This window comes from Quercus robur, chromosome 12 (assembly GCF_932294415.1).
Source record: "Quercus robur chromosome 12, dhQueRobu3.1, whole genome shotgun sequence".
NCBI classification, from domain to species: domain Eukaryota; kingdom Viridiplantae; phylum Streptophyta; class Magnoliopsida; order Fagales; family Fagaceae; genus Quercus; species Quercus robur.
Window position 1 is genome coordinate 7,614,491 of NC_065545.1, and position 20,160 is coordinate 7,634,650.

Sequence of the window (20,160 nt, forward strand, 5' to 3'; positions counted from 1 at the left end):
TCTATTCAATCCAATTTAGTATTAGGTCTAGTTCGGTCCATTTTGGCCCATTTCAGTCCATTCGGTCTAGTTCGGTCCATTCTGTCACTTCACTCCATTTCAGTCTACTAACTTAATAAAAGATAGATTTAGGTTAAGAGTACCTATTCTAAATCCAAATTTATTAAAAAAAATATAGATTTCAAACTTAGTAAAGACTATCTCAATTGCAAGCCTCCAATATATTATATTACCAAAAGACTTCATCAAATAATCCTTTATGATCCGTTTGAATTGAGGGGGAGGAAGGAGAGTAGAGTAGAGTAGAGTAGTGAAGAATTAGCCCAAAATTAGCCTATTTTTAGTCAACTCTACTTTACTCCCCTTCCCTCTCCTCTCAATCCAAACAGACCATTAATGTTTGGTTGATGGGGAAATTTTAACTTGAGGTTAGTGTTTGTAATTAGTTTGACTGTAAAGTTTCCTCAATGGGGCGTTTAAGGTTTGAGGATTTGGTATCATTTCAATGAAGAGGACTTAAGCCAAGGTGTGATGATGTAATCGTAATTTGGACATAATTTGAAAGTAACGAAATTATTTTAGTAACTAAATGTGTAACTAAAATAACAAAATCGATAATAACATAGTAGACTGAAGCTTATATTGAACCAATCAAAGCTTAGTTAAATAGAATACTAAAGTATTAGAAGAAAACTGAAAGTACTGGCAATAAACTTACTTGCATTAATGTGATGAAATGAAACCCGCTACAATTGAGGCTTATTTTAAACTAGAAGACAGATTACAAGAATAAGCTAGTAGAGTTTGTGTGTGTGCTGTTCAGGGGTCCCTCTTTCAGTCTTTCTCAACTAAAAGTGCTATTTTTACTGGTAAGTGATAATCACCCCCAAATCAATTTGTGTGATTGGATGCTGATGCTATTCAAATAATAATTGTCAATTTATCTTATATGAAAAGTCTTCTTTGGTTAAAACTTTTAAATACTGAGAACTTTACCTTTAAAAAATGCAGAAACGTATATTTCATTAAATCATCTCTTATACTTGAGCCTCCTATAGCATGATGCTCATATTGCTGGTATCAGCCACAAGTATTTTAGAATAAGAATAGAAAAGGGAAAAACAAACCAAAACAAAAGCAAAATTTTGCACTTTACATCATGTTTCAGATATTGGGAACAATATTATTTACCAATACAGAACTTGCCAAATATGTTTGACAAAACCTCTTCAGAGATATCTTCTCCACTTATCTGCCCAAGGGCCAAAGCAGCATCTCTCAAATCAATCGTCCAAAAGTCAAGAGGCAGTTCCTCCTCTATTGATGATTTCAACCTTGAAAGAGCTTCCTTGGTTCGAACAAGCTGCTCGCATTGCCTCTGACAAGTTACAATAGGATCACATAAATGAATCAGAATTAACACAATACCACGTATTGAATCAAACTCAATAGGCTATCATTGCGTGCAGGGTTAGGGTTTGAGTTCTCATAAATAGGTAGCCAACCTGGTTCACAGTCCATCTGCGCCCCCCTGAAGGAATCCTGTTGAGACCCACAATTTCTAGTATTGCTGTCTCCAAATCCTGAATTCCTTCGCCAGTAACAGCACATGTAAAAACATGCTTGCTGAAAGAATCGCCATCCCTATCAACCCATTCGGTTTGAGCAGATGGAGCACAATCTATTTTGTTAACTACAAGAATTACTGGGGAGGAGGATCCAATTGTTTTCTGCGGTTCAAAAAGAAATAACTGACATTGTAAATCTGACACAAGTTGAATAATTAGGCCTGACAACAAAATGGAAAGACCAGCATAAATTTGAACTATTAACTACAATGGACAAGTGACTAACTTGACTTGTAAAATTGCAAGAGACAGAAGGTGGTAATACCTTATTAGAATGAATCCTATCAAGAAGTTTTGTGTCTTCTGAAGTCCACCCATCAATAGCACTTACTGTCAGGATAATTACATCAGCCCCCATAGCAACTGCTTCAGATCTCTCCACACCTGTTTAATAAAAATATAAAATGAACTCATCAAAAATTTATTGTAAAACATAATCAATTACTTCACTTTCCATGGATTGTCCAAAGCTCCATTATTAATTAAATAACACCAGAACCAGAAAATATTCAAATCATCAAAATGTAGTTGCAACACTTGAATATATGGTCTCTCCAGACCAACTACTCTTATCTTAAAAGTGAGCTTAAGGATAATTAAATTTCATTTGAAGTTACACAAGGCAGGAAGCCTTACCAATCTTCTCCACGATGTCATCAGTCTCCCTAATGCCTGCTGTATCAAGAAGGGTCACAGGAATACCACGAACTGTGACACTTGCTTCAACCACGTCTCGAGTGGTTCCAGCAATTTCTGTAACTATTGCTCTCTCACTCTGCACGCTAAAATTAAAACATGGTACTCAATAAGTTCGCATGCTCTTGCTCCAATGCAAAGATAAAAACAAAGAACAAATTGAAGACACATAAAAGTTGAACAAAATCTTCATATATATTGGACATATCAATTTTTTTGGCTTGTTTTTCACAATTCATATCCTGTTTCTACTATCAAAATAATGGTAAGTGATAGTCACCCCCAAATTAATTTCATAAGGATCCGTGTCTATGATTTGCTGGATATTAGCCATTTTATAAGCGACCCAAGGATAATCTCCCCGAAATTAATTTCATGAGTATAGGGATGCATGTCTACAATTTTTCTGGGTAGCCATATTATAAGCAACTCAAGGGAATGATAGTTCCACATCATTATATAACTGTGTAGTCCAATGCTCAGACCGAGAGAGAGAGAGAGAGAGTCCTTTGATGCCAATATACAGGGCATCTCTATTAAGACTATAGAGCAGCCAATGTACCTCTCCAGAACACTACTATTTGCAAATTAATTGAACTAGAGGATCTGAAAAAAATATAATAAGCAAAAACAGACATAGCAGCAATAAATTGACACTAGATATGGATGTTGAATAACTTCCTCACATATTGACAAAGCAAATAAACATTCAGGTGAAATTTGATGCCAAATACAAATGGTTGCAACATACTTTGCTCCAAGCATTAAGAAGGCTTGATTTCCCAACATTTGGACGGCCAACAATTGCTATCTGCAAGAATTTGAATCAGAACATCACTATCAAAAGCTTGCAAGAAAGACAAATCCCAAATGCATAGCCCCTTATACAACCATCTAAATATCAAATGTTGGTTTGGAAAAGCTAGTTTCTGTAGCTTATTTTCTAAAATTGGGGAAAACTGGTTTAGCCTAATAAGCAAATTAAGCCTATCAAAACACTCATTTGGAGGCAACTGTTATGATGTAGCATAGTTAGATAAAACAACTTATTGATCATGATTTTGTGCACATTATATTGGATGTAATATCAGTGATTAGGAATATAGATGCATAGGCATCATAGAATCACAAGAATTAGAAATATTATACAGTTGTTTAGCAGCATAATAACAAATATATGGCTAATATTGTACAGTTGCTTGACAATTGTGTCTGTGTGTAGATATAACAATCCAGATTATACCTGTAATCCAGATTGCAGAAGCTTGTCATAATTGGCTGTCTCCAATGCATTCTCAACATCCTGTGACATGGCATGTATTTTAGTCATGATTAGGTTCAGATCTATTGGTGGCATCTCATCATCGAAATCTAAGCGAGCTTCAATTTCAGTAAGCAACTCGATGCACTGTGTTCTTAGTGATTTAACCAGAGAAGAAAAGCCTCCCTGTCAAAGGAAACATGATATTTCAGTCTGCTAATCAGCATTTGCTGGTAACTTAAAACAAAATGCAACAAATACTCATGAGAAAAAAAGGCCAATGAAAACTGAGTCCTGAAAAGAGGACATACCTGAATTCCTGCCAGTGCAGCATCTGCAGCAGCCACAGACTTTGCTGAAATCAGCTTTCCAACATTTTCTGCTTGGGAGAGGTCTAAGCGGCCATTTAGGAAGGCACGAAGAGTAAATTCTCCTAAAAGAGAAAAACACCTACTTAATTGTTACATCAGAGGTGGGGACTAGGAAACTTGAATCTAGCCAATAGGCTAGCAGTAAGCTTGGCTACAGTGAAGAGGTTACCAAGTGCAAAGGAAAGGTCCATGTGTATCTGTGTGTGGACGGGTGAGAGTGTTAACATGATTGCATTTAAGTGTTTCTATGTCAACTTTACTTTGTGTGCATGTAAGCTCAAGTTAAGGCCCACAACTCTTAGCAAGACATTCAGATGGCTCTTCAGCCTGTACCCACTGTGCTGGGGTACAACTCAAATTCAACATTCAAAAACGCATGTTGATGCAACCATAGTGTGATTAGAGAAAAAGAGAGAAAGCATCATCTTTGGAAGCTTCAGATTAAGGAAAAGTCTAAGAATAAGAGCCCAAGGTAGTTATTTAGGTTTTTAGTAATTTATTTTATGTTTTATTTGGTCTTTCTAGAGTCAAGGGTATTTTCATAATTCTGGAATTGTTGATTGTAGGTTGTAGTTGTGGGCCTTGGGTTTTATTTGATCAATAAGCAAGTTTTATTTTAATTTATGGGTCTTTATGTGTAAACTTTGTTTCAATTCAATTAAGATTTGGTTTACTACTCAAAGTAAGAGTCCTAGTTCTATTAGTAAAAATTGAATTTAGGGTCTATATAAGTGTGTTTTAGTACTCAAAGAAGTGGAGTTAATTAATAAAAATTATTGAGTGTTTTGAGTATTGAGGAACATTGACCTTCATGTGTTCTTTTCTCGCTTTCTCCTATCTATTTCTTCTTGTCTTTCTCATGGTACTATTCATGGGTACTATACATACAGCTCCTGAACATCATAAATTTCTCTCTTTTAATTCTTCCTTACACCCCTAAATCAAGCCATTCTTCTTACTAAAACCCTAAAATTGCCATAAAAAACTCATCAAACCACCCATTAATTTGCCTTCTACAATGCTAAACCTTAGATCCACAAGCTCTCCAAACTCTAAACCCACTACATGCACACGTAGTCAGATTTCGCTAAATCTATACTATTCTATGTCAATGTCTGATGTTCAAATATATATGTTCAATCATTTGGATATATATTCATTAAATGCTTGAGCTCTAAATTGGTAAGTTAGGAGCCATATGCTATGAAGTATAAAATAGGTTCCAATATCATTTGTGAGGGTCAATTATATGAACTTATTTTAGGAGTAAAAGAATTTTTTTTTTTTTTTTTTTTTTTTTGGGGGTGCTTTTCAATTCTGAGATCATTTTCCTAATGCGTATTTCAGATGAAGTTTTTGCCACCTACTGATTAACTGACATATCAACAAAAGAATCCCCACCACAGCCACAACTCCAAAACTACTGACTCTTCAGTTGAAGTCACCTCATATTCAATTAGTTCAAAATCCAATTTTTCTTCTACTAAACAAATATCTAACAACAATTGGAAATCTCATCAAGAGTGAAACCAGAAAGAAGCAAACTGAAGTAAGAAGGAAGCCTGTCACCTATGAACAATCATGACTACCAGCTCTTATACAAATTCCCAATTATATTTGAAAAATGCATCAAATATTCACAATCTGATGGACATAATACATGAAAAAAATAGTCCATAATTATAGAAATGATTTGAAACCTTGATTTAGCTTAAAGTAATTACATATTAAAGCCCACTATGAAGCACAGATTGATAACCTAAGAAAAACTTAAATAAGTTCCAAGGTCCAATGCTCATAAGCTTTGCTGCAGTCAAGAGGCCATGCACAAAGGTCAGTACTTGGTCCATTCGTCAAAACTATATCCAAGTCTCCTTCGAAAAATAAGATATCTCATGGCAGTCTCAATATTAAGCAACATTTACATGTGACCACCTTCTCTCCAGTTAATCAATTTTCCTTACATACCAATTTGCCAATCTACTTTTAAAGAGTAAAAACATAACCAAAAAACAAAAAGGAATGCAGAAAACTGACCTGGGTCTGCAAGCCTAGCTCCAGCTTCTAGACAAGCTCTCAACACTCGGCGCAGACACACTTCGCTCCCATGACATTGAAGTTCAACCACGTCTTCACGAGTATAAGATCTTGGAGCCAACATGGGTATTGCTATAACCTTAAAAAAAAGGCAGGAAGTCACAAATTAGTACTTAAATACACAACCCAAGACACATTAAAATCATACCAGAACAAGTCAAGAGCCTTGCAGCTCAATTGGCAACATCCTAGTGTTTCCAACTATCTAGTTATAAAAAATAAAAAAATAAAAAATCATACCAGAACAAAAAAAAGTAGCAAGTTTGAAACGCACACAGAAAATTCAAACACACCCATTTAGCTATCTAACATTTTCATTTCCATAAGTAATAAGTTGGAACAAAGCAAAGGTTGAAGCACTCATAATTAGCGAAAAAAGTTAACAAATTAAATTCTTTAGCTGAGTTTCTAATAAATTTGCTGGTACAAACAAACAAAAACAATGGACAACACTAGTATAGTATGTGTTATTGATAAAAAAGAAGAAGCAGAAGAAGAGAACCTCGTCGAGGACATTGGCATGAGGGTCCAAAACGACACCGTACTGGATGACATGGCTAATGGGTCGCCACGAAGAGGAACCGAAGCTCTTCTTCTTGTTGTTGTTTTTGATGGGTCGGAACACACGGGATACAATAGAAACCGCAGAGGGACCCGATAGCCGTACGATTCCAACAGCACCAGGAGGACCACCCAATGAAGTAACAATGGCCGCAATGGTACTGTTCTGGTTCTGGCTATGGACCGGTTGTTCAGGCTCACTAAAGCGGTGGTCTTTGGTCAGAACCAGCGTGTTGTGTGAGGCGTGGGGTTTAGTTGGGGTTTTGGGAGAGAGAGTATAGAAAGAGAGGGATTTGGGAGAGAGGTGGGATAACAGTAAAGCTATGGCTGGTAGTGGTAGTGGTGGTGGGGTTGGTCTCAACCATAAGGAGTGGCTGATGATCAGATTGCGTAGTGAAGGCAGAATAGCCATTGCCACTGTTGGGTCTAGTCACCCAAGCCTAGCCTGGTCCGATATACTATGAAATAGGATGAGTGTTTTCCCCAATGGGTCGGGTCATTGTCGGATACGGATATATCCTTTTGGTAATTAAAAAATGGTTAGTGAGGGGGACCGTGACATAGTTGTGACGTAACCGGTCTCAGGCTAGGACCTTACTCACGCTATAGTATGAGCTAGATGAACAACGTGCAGATGAGCCCTAAGACATGTTGGCCCAAACCCTTACCATTAGGTTAACCAACATGTTAGTGTGGGACTATAATTAATGCCCTCCTAGGTGGATTGATGCATTGGTCCTTAATTTGATTAGAAGATTAGTGGTTTTAGGCTATAAAAGATAATAATTTTTGAACTATACCAACATAATAGTGTCACCTCCTTATATTTTGATGGAAGGGAGATGAAGGAGAAGTAGAGGAGAGAAGAATGAAAGATGACTAGAATGTACTAAATTTTAATATACTCTATCCCCTCTCTTCTTTTTCTATATCTTCCTCCGTTCCAAACATGCTTAAAATCAAGACTTGGATCCTAGCTACTGTGCCAGCAGCCAAACACTAGATATGATTTTGGGAGCATGAATTATTGTACACTACCTAGTTCACATTGAGCGTACACATACAATGTAGAATATGGACACTTAACAAAAAAATGTGTATATCTAGCTTTGCAAAATGTTGACATTGTGTAAACTAATGTACATCATTAATAGAGTGAAACAACAATTTGCTATGATCACTTGTTTCTTGTTAGCAATACATACACAGTAGGTCAGGACTCAGTAGCTCCGTTTTTCTTTTTCTATGTTAAGGAGAGGAGATATATATAAAGATTCAGAGGAAGGAGGCAACATTAGTAATTAACAAGAAAACTTTATAACAAATGGTCTTGTTAATGGGTACCCTAAAGACATTTGTTATTGACAATTTTATCAAAATTTTGATATCACTTTTATGAAAAATGTAAAAAATTGTCAAAAAATCAGTTACTTTTTTCTTTTCTCATAAAAAAATTAAATTTTTTTTTTTCAAAAAACCAATGTCCTCTGGCCATCCATTAATTTTTCCCTATAACCAATAAATATTCCATGTTAGTTATTATTCCTCCCGGTGACATAATTTCATACAAGCTCAGTAAAAAAATAATTCGTATAAGCTCACAAATAGGAATAACACAACAATTGCTATTGACTAATTAATGATGCTGATTCACTCATACCAAACCCTTTATCTCTTGTTTATGGAGTTTTCAGCATGGATAAGTACGGAATAAAAAACTAGGACAATGTTATGGAAAAAGATTGGCACACAAAGCACATTAGGAAGATCTCAAACCCAATAGATTAACACACAAGACATTAATGTTTAATAAAAAGTCTTTTTTTTTTTTCAAGAATAAATTTCTGAAAACGGGATTCCAAAATTTACAAGATAAAATAAACACAATGTTTTCAAGAACATAGAGTGTAGTAATAATTGTATAATAGAAAGGATCCTAATCCCAAATTATGGACCCAGTAGACAGAATCCCTTTTGCACCGGATATAAAATCATATCATCTTCAAAAGCAGGATATTTAAGAATAATATAGGATGCTATCAATCCAGTATTACTTTATGTTAAGAATTTTATAATGGCAAACTTTTCCCTAATGAAAGTATGAATGAATCTGGCTTCCTTTGCAACTACATTCAGGAAACGAAAAGGACAATGAATCCGCTTGTCCTTGGTTGCTTATATCATCCACTTGGCTGAAACTTGAAATTATACCGTTAGTAATGCCACATTCTGAAATTTATATTTTATGAAGCTTCACAAACATTAGAGAATATTGATGTGTCATGTATGAACTATGAACCAACGTGCTATATGTTTAATTTCTTGTTTCTTGGTTAATATATCAGGAAGTGTAAATATGAGACTGGCCTATAAGTAAAAAGATGCAAAGGCAGATCCATAACTTGCAGGCTTGCAGCTTTTGATGCTTAAAAGAAAGAAAACACAAAAAAAAAGGGTTCAATTGGCACTTTTTTTCAGTAAAATGGTAACATACATTCATAAAATGGGAGGAAAAAATATGAAGGATTTAAAAGGTGCATATGTAACATGTAAAATCCACAAATACAAAGAACAGAGGTCATTCTTGCAGTTACATTTAGTTTTTTTGAGATAGTTACAACATGGTGCTAACTCAGCAGTTCGAACCCTTTCTCCTCCCTAGACCCCCAAGCATTTTGTACATGGGGAAATACCAATTAAGCTACAAGGCACATGACCGGTTACATTCAAATTGATAGACAAACTCAACGTTAGATAATGAATAATATTATAATGTAAACTATAATTACCTTATCTACATTATTTATTTAATTATAGTATCAGATTAGGATCCCAGATACTCCACTTAAAAATCTTATAATGACCCTCACACCATACCTTAATCAACCAGACCTATTCTCCCACCGTTTCCATTTCAACACTGCCTACTCACCTTTTTCTTCCTCCTCCCTTCCCATTTCAACACTTTATAATTATGTATCCTTTTTCTTTCATACAACAACCTTATTCAAGTTCTCTCAGACTGTCTCTTACTGTGTGGAAGAATTTGTCCTCACCAGTCAAATTTGCTAAATTGGTATTGGACTTGTGAAGCTTTTCCATCACCCCCAGTCCAGGATTAGCCAGAGCAAGCTGTTCAACAAGGCACTTCTGTCAAGGTAATTTGACTACTGTCATAGCACAAAGATAATTAGTAACAAATGCATAGTATATACACACTTGATAATAAGAACATAGGAACTTTTGGTAAGGTAATTTGACTAATATCATAGCATATGCACAATTATTAACAAGAACATAGTGTGATTTTTTTCTGAGGATGCTGTCATATAGTAGATTATATGACTTTATCCTCATTCTTAGTCCTTCTTCTGACACCAAGTCTTGAATCCTTCACTCCATATGAATTCTTTTACACGCAAACTTAACCAAAAGGTCAAGTGGGGGGGGGGGGGGGGGGGGGGGGGGCGGGTTGGGGGGGTGCCTGTGATTATACAAATATAATTTATAAAGCCTCTTGAATAAATGACTTACTGTCTCTTCTAGAGTCTCTTTTTGTTACTCTTCCAAGACATGGATGCCAATATTGTCAATATCAAACTGTCAATAACGGCTGGAACAAACACAAAACCTCAGAAGATATGAGTTTGGACTTTGGAGTCTCCAAAATTGTCTATGTGACATCTCAACTGCTAAAATTGCTTTCATGATTGATGTCGAAATTTCAATTTTTTTTCCTTATCAATCAATTATGTAATATCCTGCAAGAAAATTGGTTTTGATCATGACAAAATCCTGATGAGTTCTGAACAATTTTAGCTTGTAAATCGCCCAAAGGCAGTGGTTATATAAAGACATCATAAATAATGACTTATAACACACCATTCCACAGATTTCAGGTATAAAACTTCTAGCTCTAAGAAACCAAAAGGGTCAGCTCTATCAGATTATTCTAGCAATCCACAATCCCTAATCAGAGGAGAAAGATCATCTAGAAAATATTAAAAATAATAATTAATGAAATTGCATATGATAAATGTCTTTAAAATATTTAAATGCTAAAGTTTTGTTTAGTTGGGTTAGGTGTCTATCCACTATGACTTGGTCATCAAAGTTGGTGGAAAGCGAATAAGCAATGCATCATGTTCCAAGTCGAATTCTTGACATGTAGTATAGGAGAAAGGTTGAACTCAAGTATCAAATTGAGTTAGATTCTATCTACTATGACTTCGACTCACATGTGTATATCCAACACTATCATAAAATAATGCATGCAAAACAAGTCTCTAATTCTAATTTTTTAAACTTTTTATCTGCCTAATATTCTATGGTCGGATGTGTAATTTGAGTTGAAACTGATATGAATCTGCCTTCTTTTATAACTGTGTGCATGAACTTAAAAATTTAAAAAAAAAAAAAAAAAAAAAAAAAAAACTTCGTCTTGCAGCAGCTTAAATAATCTGGAAGCAAACAGGGGCCATGGACGCCACCACCGATGTAAGGAAACTTACATATCAAATTATAATGATAGTTTACCTTTCATTGATTCATGTCTTGTAGTTTACCGTTTTATTAGAGGGAAGAATTGAGTGGTTACTTCTATGGCAGTATGGCTTCATTTGATTGACCTTGTCCACCATTCAGGTTGGGGCTAAAACTTTCTTACATGTGAGCTTTTACTTGATCATAACTATTCATTTACAACATTTGTGATAGAATCCGTAAAAAATTACATGTCATTTACTACATGCGTGTCATTTACATACATGCATTGCTAAATTAGACTTGGACTTAAATTCCATGGATTTTGAACCTATAACCTTAACCTCCATCCTTCTATCAATGAAGGATGAAGTGTCATTACCCATTTATGCTAAATATATTTGTTAGGGAACACATATTTACCCTCCATCCAGCCACCTTCTCCCTCGACACTCCTCCCCTCTCCCTTCATCCAAACATAGGGTTAATTATAAGTACCGCAAGTAATGAAAGCTCATTGTTTTTCATAAATGACAACAAACATTATTTACATGGATCCATATGTTCAAGACTTCAAGTTAGGTCAATCATGAGAATTGTCATCATGAAAATTGGCCTACAACAGGATGTAAAGGCAGTATTATTCAGACACAAATCCAAATGCCCGTTTGGATGTTTATACAGAAAGACCAACAACAAAATCTATTACATATTCTTAGACACTTTTTTTTTTCTTTTTTCTTTTTCTCACCAAAAGGAAGAAAACAAAATTCCCCACGGGTGTGAGAAGTGTAATAGCCTAATAGGTAGTAAACAGAGAACAATGGACGGTTCTGAGGTAAAGACTTCTAAGGGCATTTCTGTAAAGTAGACAATCATATAACTTTTTGAGTGCTCAATTTGTGCACCCTTTTCATTTCTTTTCTACTCATTAGGGCCACTCAGCGTCCACTTTTATAATGACCTCGTCACCATCCACCATTATAATCTCCCTTTCTTTGTACATGAACACGTACTGTAGTACACTTACTTCTCATTTCTCTCACGCAACAACACACATTCCATGACTCTTTATCAAGGTTCTTCAGCAAACTTAGGATTGCAGGATAAGACCGCGTCTGCAACTGTGAGGAAGATTTTGTCCTGACCAATCAAGTTGGCAAATTTGGAGGCATGAAGCTTGTCAACCACTGTCGGCCCGGGATTTGCCAGGATGAGCTGTGGAATGGCATGCAAAACTTCTGGTAAGGAAATTAACTAATTCTAGAGTTTTCGAGTATATGATGTTGTCACATTCAAAATTTACAAAGAAGAGTACATGACAAGTTAGTTGATTTTTAGCATGGATGTGAATTTACCTGCAAGTCTCTCTTCTGGAGAGTGTTATGTAGTTCTTCTAAGGAATTAATGCCGCTAGTGTCAATGTCAGTAACGGCTGCAATAAAAAGAAAACAACACAAGAAAACGAAGTTTGGATGTAAACAAGAGTGATGTGTTGGCATATTGAGTTTAGAGAGTTTGCTATAGATAATTGCTTACGTGACATCTCAACTATCAAAAATTGGATTGTTTGTGGGTCGTCTTCTTTTATTTTTTCTTCCTCGTCTGTCAACCATCTTAATATCCTGCAATGAAGTTGAACTTAAGCATCTGGAAGCTACTAAAAGTCTAACCAATTTACTCATTCTCAAAACCATAAATGTTATCCTAATTTTAAGTTCTTTATATGGAGACTCTGTATATCATATATTACAGATATTAGTCCTAAAATGCACCATGTCAAAATTAAGTACAAAACTTTAATAAGTCAAAGAAACAGCTCAATTAGAATACTTCTAACCGTTGAAAATTTTCATTCTTTTAACTTGGTCATTGCAGGACAAACAGAGATGAACTATTCAAGACCTAAATTATTTCTCATCCTTTTTTGCTATCAGTTAACGTTCTCCATGTTGCAATTTTCTCTCATCTAAAATTCTTTGTATTCCTATGTAAATTAGATGACTTTCTGGGCTATAATCAGTCCTCGGATTTGTTCACTAGAAATTTAGAAATTGTAGGAAATTGCCTTGATACAATTAGTTATAAGATTAATTGCATTGAGTTCCAGATTTAGAGAATGACATGAACTTAGTACAAGAGAAAGACCATCTTTACCTCTCCTTAATGTAATTGGAGTTGGAAAAGTAAATTGCAGAATCAACTCTCACAATCAGAATGCCTGGAATTTTAGTTGCTTCTGGATATTGTAGGATATTTCTGTACACAGAGGTCCCAGGGAGCTTTCCCAGAATTGCTGTCCTTGGCCTGGTAACTTGTAAGAGGATTTTAGCAAAGGATATACTGACCTGCAACAACACAGTAAGAAAAAAAATTAAATCACTTGAGACGAATCACATTTATTTGACATTTAGGAATTGAAGATGGTAGATATCTCAATACTTACAGCAATTAAGAGGCCTATCTCGACAGATACAAAAATTACACCAAAGAAAGCTCCCATACAAGCAACAAAATCAAATTTATCAATCTTCCATATCAGAATTGCTGCCTGAATGTCAATTAGGCTGATCACAGCATTTATGATGATGGCAGCAAGAATGGCATTCGGTGTATATTTAAAAAGAGGCGTGATGAATAGCAACGTTAGTAATACAACAATGGACATCACAATGTTAGAGACTGCAGTTTGGCAGCCCGCCATGTAATTCACAGCTGACCGAGAGAATGAACCTGCAAGTAATGAGCAGTTATAGTCATCATAAGAGAATAGCAATCATCTCCAGGATACTTAGTCGCATATAATTCTACATATTAGGTCATTTAGGACTCCATACTTCCATGTCTCAGGGAGCAACATATATAACGATCTGGCAATTAAAGTTCAGATTCTTTGGCCCAGTTTTATGTATATATATTACCCACCTTAAGTGTCATGATAAGAGCAATAGCTTTAAAATAGTTTGTTGTTACAAAAACAAAGGACTGTAGGATTTAAATCTTGTCAGACATGAATCTTATTCGCATCCCACCATTCGACCAGTATCATCATTTGACTTAATTTGTGCTTCCATCTCACCTGTTGCCACATAGCAGGAAGTCATCGAACCAACAACATTCATTGCTCCTAGTGCCACCATTTCTTTGTTTCCATCAATTTGATAGTCCTTCATAGCTGCAAATGTTCTTCCAATTGCTACGGCTTCCTGATAAAATTGCCCCATGAAGAGATAGATAAGAAATTGGCTTAGATACAAACTGAAGATTATATTCTTTTGATATGAATATATGGGTTACACAATGGCTCACCGTCAATGCAACCATACCAGCCACAACACCAATCCTAAAACCTTTGCCGAGATATTCTCCATGGAAATATATATCATTCACTGATGAAGGATTGATTCCTTTTTCTATATGTCTCACCTTTACATATCAATAAAACTGTTAGTGTTGTTGCTGTTGCCATTTCTACTATTTTCATTCCTTGCAATGATAAAGATTGTTACTACAACTATTTGTCATTAAAAAAAAAAAACAGGAGAAGAAGAATGATGAGAAATGCTTACAATTGCAACACCTTTCTTTTCTGCATGGGTAATAAACACAAAAAATGTGGCCAGAATAACGGATATCAATGGGGCAATTGCAGGCACCCAGAAGAGCTTCTTATTCCTTTTACCCTGCTCACAAAATATGTGAGAATCAGAAAAAAAAAAATCACAAAAATTAAATATTTTATGTAAATAGTGTAGAATTAGGAGCTCTTACTAGGAATTTAGCAAATAGAAGAAAACATAAAAAGACCGCTCCAATCAGTATAGTCTGCCAGTTCCACTGCAAGATGTTGTAAAATAAGTTTCAGTAACTTGGCTTGAAGTTGTTTTTGCTTTGAGACTCTTAATGTTGCAGATTTTTTAGAAGAAAAGAATAAAGGAGGATAAAGTGAACAAAAATAACTGACATATGAGATAGAGAAAAGTGAGATCTTACTCCATGATTGACTGAGCTAAACACTGAGCGCAAAACAGAGATAATATCAGAATTCTTTGTGAAATCTTTTATGCCAAGAAAACCTTTAAGCTGTTGGAGGGAAATTGTGATGGCAGCTCCACCCATAAAACCAACAATGGCAGCATGGGATAGGAAGTCAATCAAGAAACCCAGCCTGATAACAAAACCCAAACCACCATAATATAGTTGTAGTGGAGGCTAGAAGTTTTCAGAAAGGCTGGAAAAGAAAAAAGGATAGAAGCAATGCAAAACCAAGAGTAACAAACATTTCAGTGAAAATTGCTTTTTCAAAATATGAATTATGGTACTTAATTACCTAAAAAACCCTAGTGTTGCTTGAGTGATTCCTGCAAAGAAAGTAGCTGTGAATGCAAGCCGTCGATACTCTATTGGATTTGTAGCAGAGTCAATCTCATCCTGAAGTAAGGTCCCCAGCAATAAAGACACAACAGCAACTGGTCCAATGGCTATATCTCTTGAACTACCCATAAAGGCATAAATCAGTGGTGGAACAAAGCTGGAATCTGTAAAGATTTAGAATAACAGAAAACAGAGAAGCTTTGTTACAATTCCTGAAAGGCAGTTATGGCAACACATGGTGTTCGTAGGTAGTACAGAAACTTACATAGTCCATATTGTGGATCCAAATTTGCAAGCTTTGCATAGCCAATGTCCTATTTTAGGAGTCAAATAAATTGTTAGAGCAGTGTAAATGGGTCAAATCTTTTTGAGTTTCTGTTTCTTTTTCTTCCTTCTGGTTTACATTTCTATATCTTTTAGGCAGAAAATTTACCTGAGGAATGCAGAGACTTGCAATAGTGAGTCCTGCAATAATATCCCCTCTAAGTTTGCTAAGGTTGTAGCTTCTCACCCACCCAACTATGGGGAAAAAGGTCTCGATGCCTAGGAGTAACTTCCGAGAGTTAGTTTGATCCTTGAAGGGACGTAAAGGCTCATCTGAAAAGAATGTTTCTTTAACATTATCTTTGAATTCCTTGAAGAGGTTTTGCTTTGGGGGAACTCCCACCTTGTGAATGTGATGCATGTTCTGTGAATGATGGTGCGAGGATGACAGACTTCTGATGTCCATCTCTTTTGTGTGAAGATCATCTTCAGTTGAGTGGCCCATTGAAGGCATAGACAACTAGTTCACCTGGAGTGCAGGAAAAGCATTAGAAAAATCATTACCAGAAGCATCAGAATGCCAATCATAAATGAGAAGAAGAATGGAGCAAAGGCTTTAAAACACTGCACCAAAACATCTAAATCACAGGCAAGATAGTTCATTTGAAATCCAAAATGTAATTATAACACCTTCAATCTTCAAAGCAAGTTAAAGAATTGACCATCCTATGTGGCTAATGGTTCCATAATATTGATCCAAGTAAACCTACATTAAGTTCATATAATTGGATTTAAAATCAAAGAGCCTTAAAACTACTTTGACATCAAGAAAGACTTATAAGTAAAAGGTAATAGTTGAGGATATTTAACCTCAATGAAGTAAATAGATGCAAGCAGAAGGTGCAGACAATCAATGTGTAGAGCCTTCTTGATGTGGAAGGTAATTGTATTTGGGAAGCTCTTGCTTATATAAGTTCTTAAAGGATTTCTAGTCAAACTTATCAAGCTGAAGAGAGAAGCATAAAAAAGCAATTAGGTATGAATCTGGATATCTTACATGTCATATACATAATAAACATCATAGTGAAACAAAAATTTTCAATCTCAGGCAGCCGACGCATAGAATTTTTTTATTACCTTGTGATTGATGTAAAAAAGTAATCATCTCTTCCATAATTGTAGTGCTTATGGACTAAAATATGTTGCTTAGGAACGTATTGACTTACAAGCACATATGGCAGCAGCTAGGAAACTAGAAGCACATGACCTCACAGTCCTTCTACCTTTTTTTTTATTTGTTTTGTTTTTTGTTTTTCCCTCCCTTTTGCTGCTAATGGAAAAGAGAAGGGAGGGTTGGTTCTTCAACTGAAAGGACCCCCTTTAAGTGGTGCAGATGCCTAAATTTTTAAGTCAATAAAGTGTATGCAAAATGCGACGCCCGTCTATCACAGCCAGTGACCAAAAGGAGTAGTTTTAGTCTTACTATGGGGTCTCCTAATTGAAATGTAGTTGATCAGGCCTAAAATCTTCAACATGGCCCCATTTTGACATAAACCTCTATTCAAATCTTACTGCAATCTATTGGCTAATTTGTTTTACAGAAAATCTTCTAAGAATTTGTATGGACCAGAATTACAAACAAAAGAAACAATCAGAGAACACTTTCACATAGCTAAAAGGGTATCCAATTTGTTGAGAGAAGAGGTGCAAGTTGTCAATGTATACCAATACAATGCCTTGTTCTACACTATTAATCCAATAAACATTTTCGTTCCACAATATTTCAGAACTACTAGTATCATTTTTGATTGACACTGACACCCAAAAAACAGCATCCAAGCATTTTTAACTTTAATTTAGCATCATAGAAAATATGCTATTCCCTAAATGGATTAAAAATATTAAAACTTTAAATTTCCTAAACGTCCAAGAATCAATCATGCCCCTTTGGAATACCCTAAAGGCTGACCCAACAAAACTATCTTAATCAGCTAAAATTGATAAATATTAGTATTACCCAAATATCAATTCTAAGAGTACATAGTAGAATCATAAACATCTTACGAAATGAATCAAAAGTCAGATATAAACATAAATATTTTCTTTTGTTGCAGTTGGGTACCTTGCAAATTGCATGTTTGTGTAAAGAATAAAGGCTAATGAACATAGAGTATTACCTAAACCTCATTCGTGCTTGTCATGCAAGCCATTGATAGTGCGGGATTCGATTACACCTAGACAAAGAGGCCGACCTTTCAAACATCCACTTTCTAGTTCATATCATCTGTGGTCAAGAACCAACCACATAAAAAAAGATAAAGAAAAAAGAATATCAAACAACAAGAGCTAATAAGAAATTGCAAAAAAGAATTAATCTATCATAATTGAATGTAATACTAAAATAAAGTGATACCTGAAATCTGCCACCTCCTACCCTTTACAATCTCCACACTTGATGGTCCTCAAGTTTCTGGAGAAAAAAAAAAAGGTATGATTATTGCTAAAAAGTGCAATTAAGAACTTTAAATAAACAAATAATAATAATGGTATTTTAGGAACAGAACCAAAGAAGAGAACCCATATTACGTCTAGGTGCAATTGCCAATCCATTATTTGCATCTACATTCTTATTATTGCTTTAACAGGTACAATCACACTAAAAAAAAAGAAAAAGTCATCGCAATTTTCGCAGACCCTGGTAAACAACAACCCATGGTTTTAAAAAAAAAAAAAAAAAATAGCAACCCAAAAAAATAGGGGAGAAATAAAAAGGATAAAAGTTCTAACTTTCACGACTTGTTTTGTTGGCTTAAATTGACCATTTTTTATTTATGATTGAATAGTTCTAATTAGTGTTTACTTGTTAATTGTAGAAAGCAACATTAGTACTAGTTCGGAGTCAACAACGTGGTCGAGCGGCTCACGTGTGTATAATATATAATATTAGGAAAAGTCTTAAAGATTAAAGAATGAGTGACTTTGGTTCGCAGCTTCTAGTTTAATTATTTTTTGTTTGATAACGATGATGATGAAGAACTGTTAGGTCAATGCTTACACACTTGTCGATTTTTAAAATTTTCAAAGTTGTCGATGGATGTGGACCCCACTGGTTGAATGAGGTCGTGATGGGAACCAGGTTCGGTATGCCGGGGGAGCTATGATTTGGGAAGTGATAATGATAAACTTTTTATAATGTGTGAAATGTATTTTACTAAAAAAATTGCCTAAGTTATTGTTAATCTTATCATAATTATAAAAAAAAAAAAAAAAAAAAAAAAAAAAACACTATCATAATAAATGCTGGGGGAAATTAAATTTTACTACTCCAAACTAGACCTCATGTTACACTTTGCACCTTACACTTTTTTAAATGCATGTTTTGCATCTTAAACTCCGACCACTATGACACTTTGTATTCTAATGTTAAGTTTGCTATTAACTTGGATGGAAATTCAAAATTTAGAATGTAAAGTGTAATCAGGAATATAGTTTAAGGTAGTAAAGTGTAATTTCTAATTTGTTTTTAAGGGATTGTAAAGAAGAAAAATCAGGTCTTTTCACGTAGTGACAAATTTTTTCATCCAAGTTAACAAAAAAACTTAATGTTGGCATGCAAAGTGTAACAAATATCATAGTTTAGGTTGTAAAGTGTACTTGGGAATATAGTTTAGGGAGGTAAAATGTAACTTTTATGTCATGTCAATTATTTAATATATATATATATATATATATATATATATTATGTTAAAAATTTATCGTTATTTTAGAGATTTGCAAGAACATAATTTTACCTAGAAGAGGTGAGATTTAAATTTTTTTTTTTTTTAATAAAAGATACAAATGATTTTTATTTTTTATAGAAGAAGATGAAAGTAAGTTGACATTATTATAAACTTGTACTACAAATAGATCTCTTAGGGAGGTTTTTTTTCAATGGGCTAAATGCACCTTAATTCTGATCTTCAATAATTACATCAAAAAAAAAAAAAAATGGTAAGTATGAAAGTCATTAAATATTGGCTTTAAGAGGATTCATATGCTTATATAAATATATAGTAATTGTGAACAATAAAATAAAAAAACTAGCCATTATTTCAAATGTCAAAAGGTTTATTAATATAAATAATAATAATACCATTCATAACTTTACCTTAAGTTGCTAAGAGTCGGGTTCCAATTAGCTCAACTGGTAAAGTTTTTTATGGTTAAATAAGAGATATGGAGTTCAATTTTTGCCTACACCAAAAACTGATTGGTGTCTTGGTCTGATCCTTGTAACTCTTATGGCCCTTCCTGATGTTCCAACTAAGACCTCCAATTAGTGTTTAAAACTTTCCTCCCCAACTATTAAATAAATTTACCCTTGAATTATGCTTACAACTTTTCTTTTTTTTAGAAAAAATTATGCTTAGAATCTAATTGGATT

General features: G+C 34.7%; 2 protein-coding genes across 7 annotated transcripts; both read right to left on the reverse strand.

Annotated features, from left to right (window-relative positions):
* Positions 1-997: 997 nt before the first annotated feature.
* Positions 998-7,093, reverse strand: LOC126709371 (uncharacterized). Its single transcript, XM_050409582.1, has 9 exons — positions 6,556-7,093; positions 5,994-6,132; positions 3,897-4,018; positions 3,568-3,771; positions 3,076-3,135; positions 2,265-2,403; positions 1,894-2,012; positions 1,506-1,730; positions 998-1,378 (listed from the first exon to the last, which is right to left on the reverse strand). Exons 1-9 carry the CDS (start codon positions 7,024-7,026, stop codon positions 1,184-1,186), a joined length of 1,674 nt encoding a protein of 557 aa, XP_050265539.1. The 5' UTR covers positions 7,027-7,093; the 3' UTR covers positions 998-1,183.
* A 4,627-nt stretch (positions 7,094-11,720) lies between these two features.
* On the reverse strand, positions 11,721-18,476 carry LOC126708642 (sulfate transporter 1.3-like). Of its 6 annotated transcripts, XM_050408478.1 has the most exons (18): positions 18,321-18,476; positions 18,148-18,204; positions 17,912-18,018; positions 16,605-16,740; positions 16,425-16,500; positions 15,904-16,263; positions 15,736-15,784; positions 15,427-15,634; positions 15,090-15,264; positions 14,868-14,933; positions 14,666-14,779; positions 14,406-14,522; positions 14,176-14,302; positions 13,543-13,829; positions 13,254-13,444; positions 12,636-12,721; positions 12,455-12,531; positions 11,721-12,314 (listed from the first exon to the last, which is right to left on the reverse strand). In XM_050408478.1, the coding sequence occupies exons 6-18, from the start codon at positions 16,246-16,248 to the stop codon at positions 12,171-12,173; spliced, it is 1,986 nt and encodes a 661-aa protein (XP_050264435.1). In that variant the 5' UTR covers positions 16,249-16,263; positions 16,425-16,500; positions 16,605-16,740; positions 17,912-18,018; positions 18,148-18,204; positions 18,321-18,476; the 3' UTR covers positions 11,721-12,170. The 6 variants fall into 6 exon arrangements, with proteins under 6 accessions (XP_050264435.1, XP_050264433.1, XP_050264431.1 ...); XM_050408476.1 differs by lacking the exon at positions 16,425-16,500; XM_050408474.1 differs by lacking the exons at positions 16,425-16,500; positions 16,605-16,740.
* Positions 18,477-20,160: the final 1,684 nt, after the last annotated feature.

Coding starts and splice junctions, on each gene's coding strand:
- LOC126709371 (XM_050409582.1), bottom strand. CDS start 7,026: ATGGCTATTCTGCCTTCACTACGCAATCTGATCATCAGCCACTCCTTA. Junction 4,019..5,993: donor AGCTAGGCTTGCAGACCCAG/GTCAGTTTTCTG, acceptor TTTCTCTTTTAG/GAGAATTTACTCTTCGTGCC. Junction 3,136..3,567: donor TTCTGCAATCTGGATTACAG/GTATAATCTGGA, acceptor AAATTCTTGCAG/ATAGCAATTGTTGGCCGTCC.
- LOC126708642 (XM_050408474.1), bottom strand. CDS start 16,248: ATGCCTTCAATGGGCCACTCAACTGAAGATGATCTTCACACAAAAGAG. Junction 12,722..13,253: donor TCCAATTACATTAAGGAGAG/GTAAAGATGGTC, acceptor ACTTCATTGCAG/GATATTAAGATGGTTGACAG. Junction 12,532..12,635: donor TTTGATAGTTGAGATGTCAC/GTAAGCAATTAT, acceptor TTTTTATTGCAG/CCGTTACTGACATTGACACT.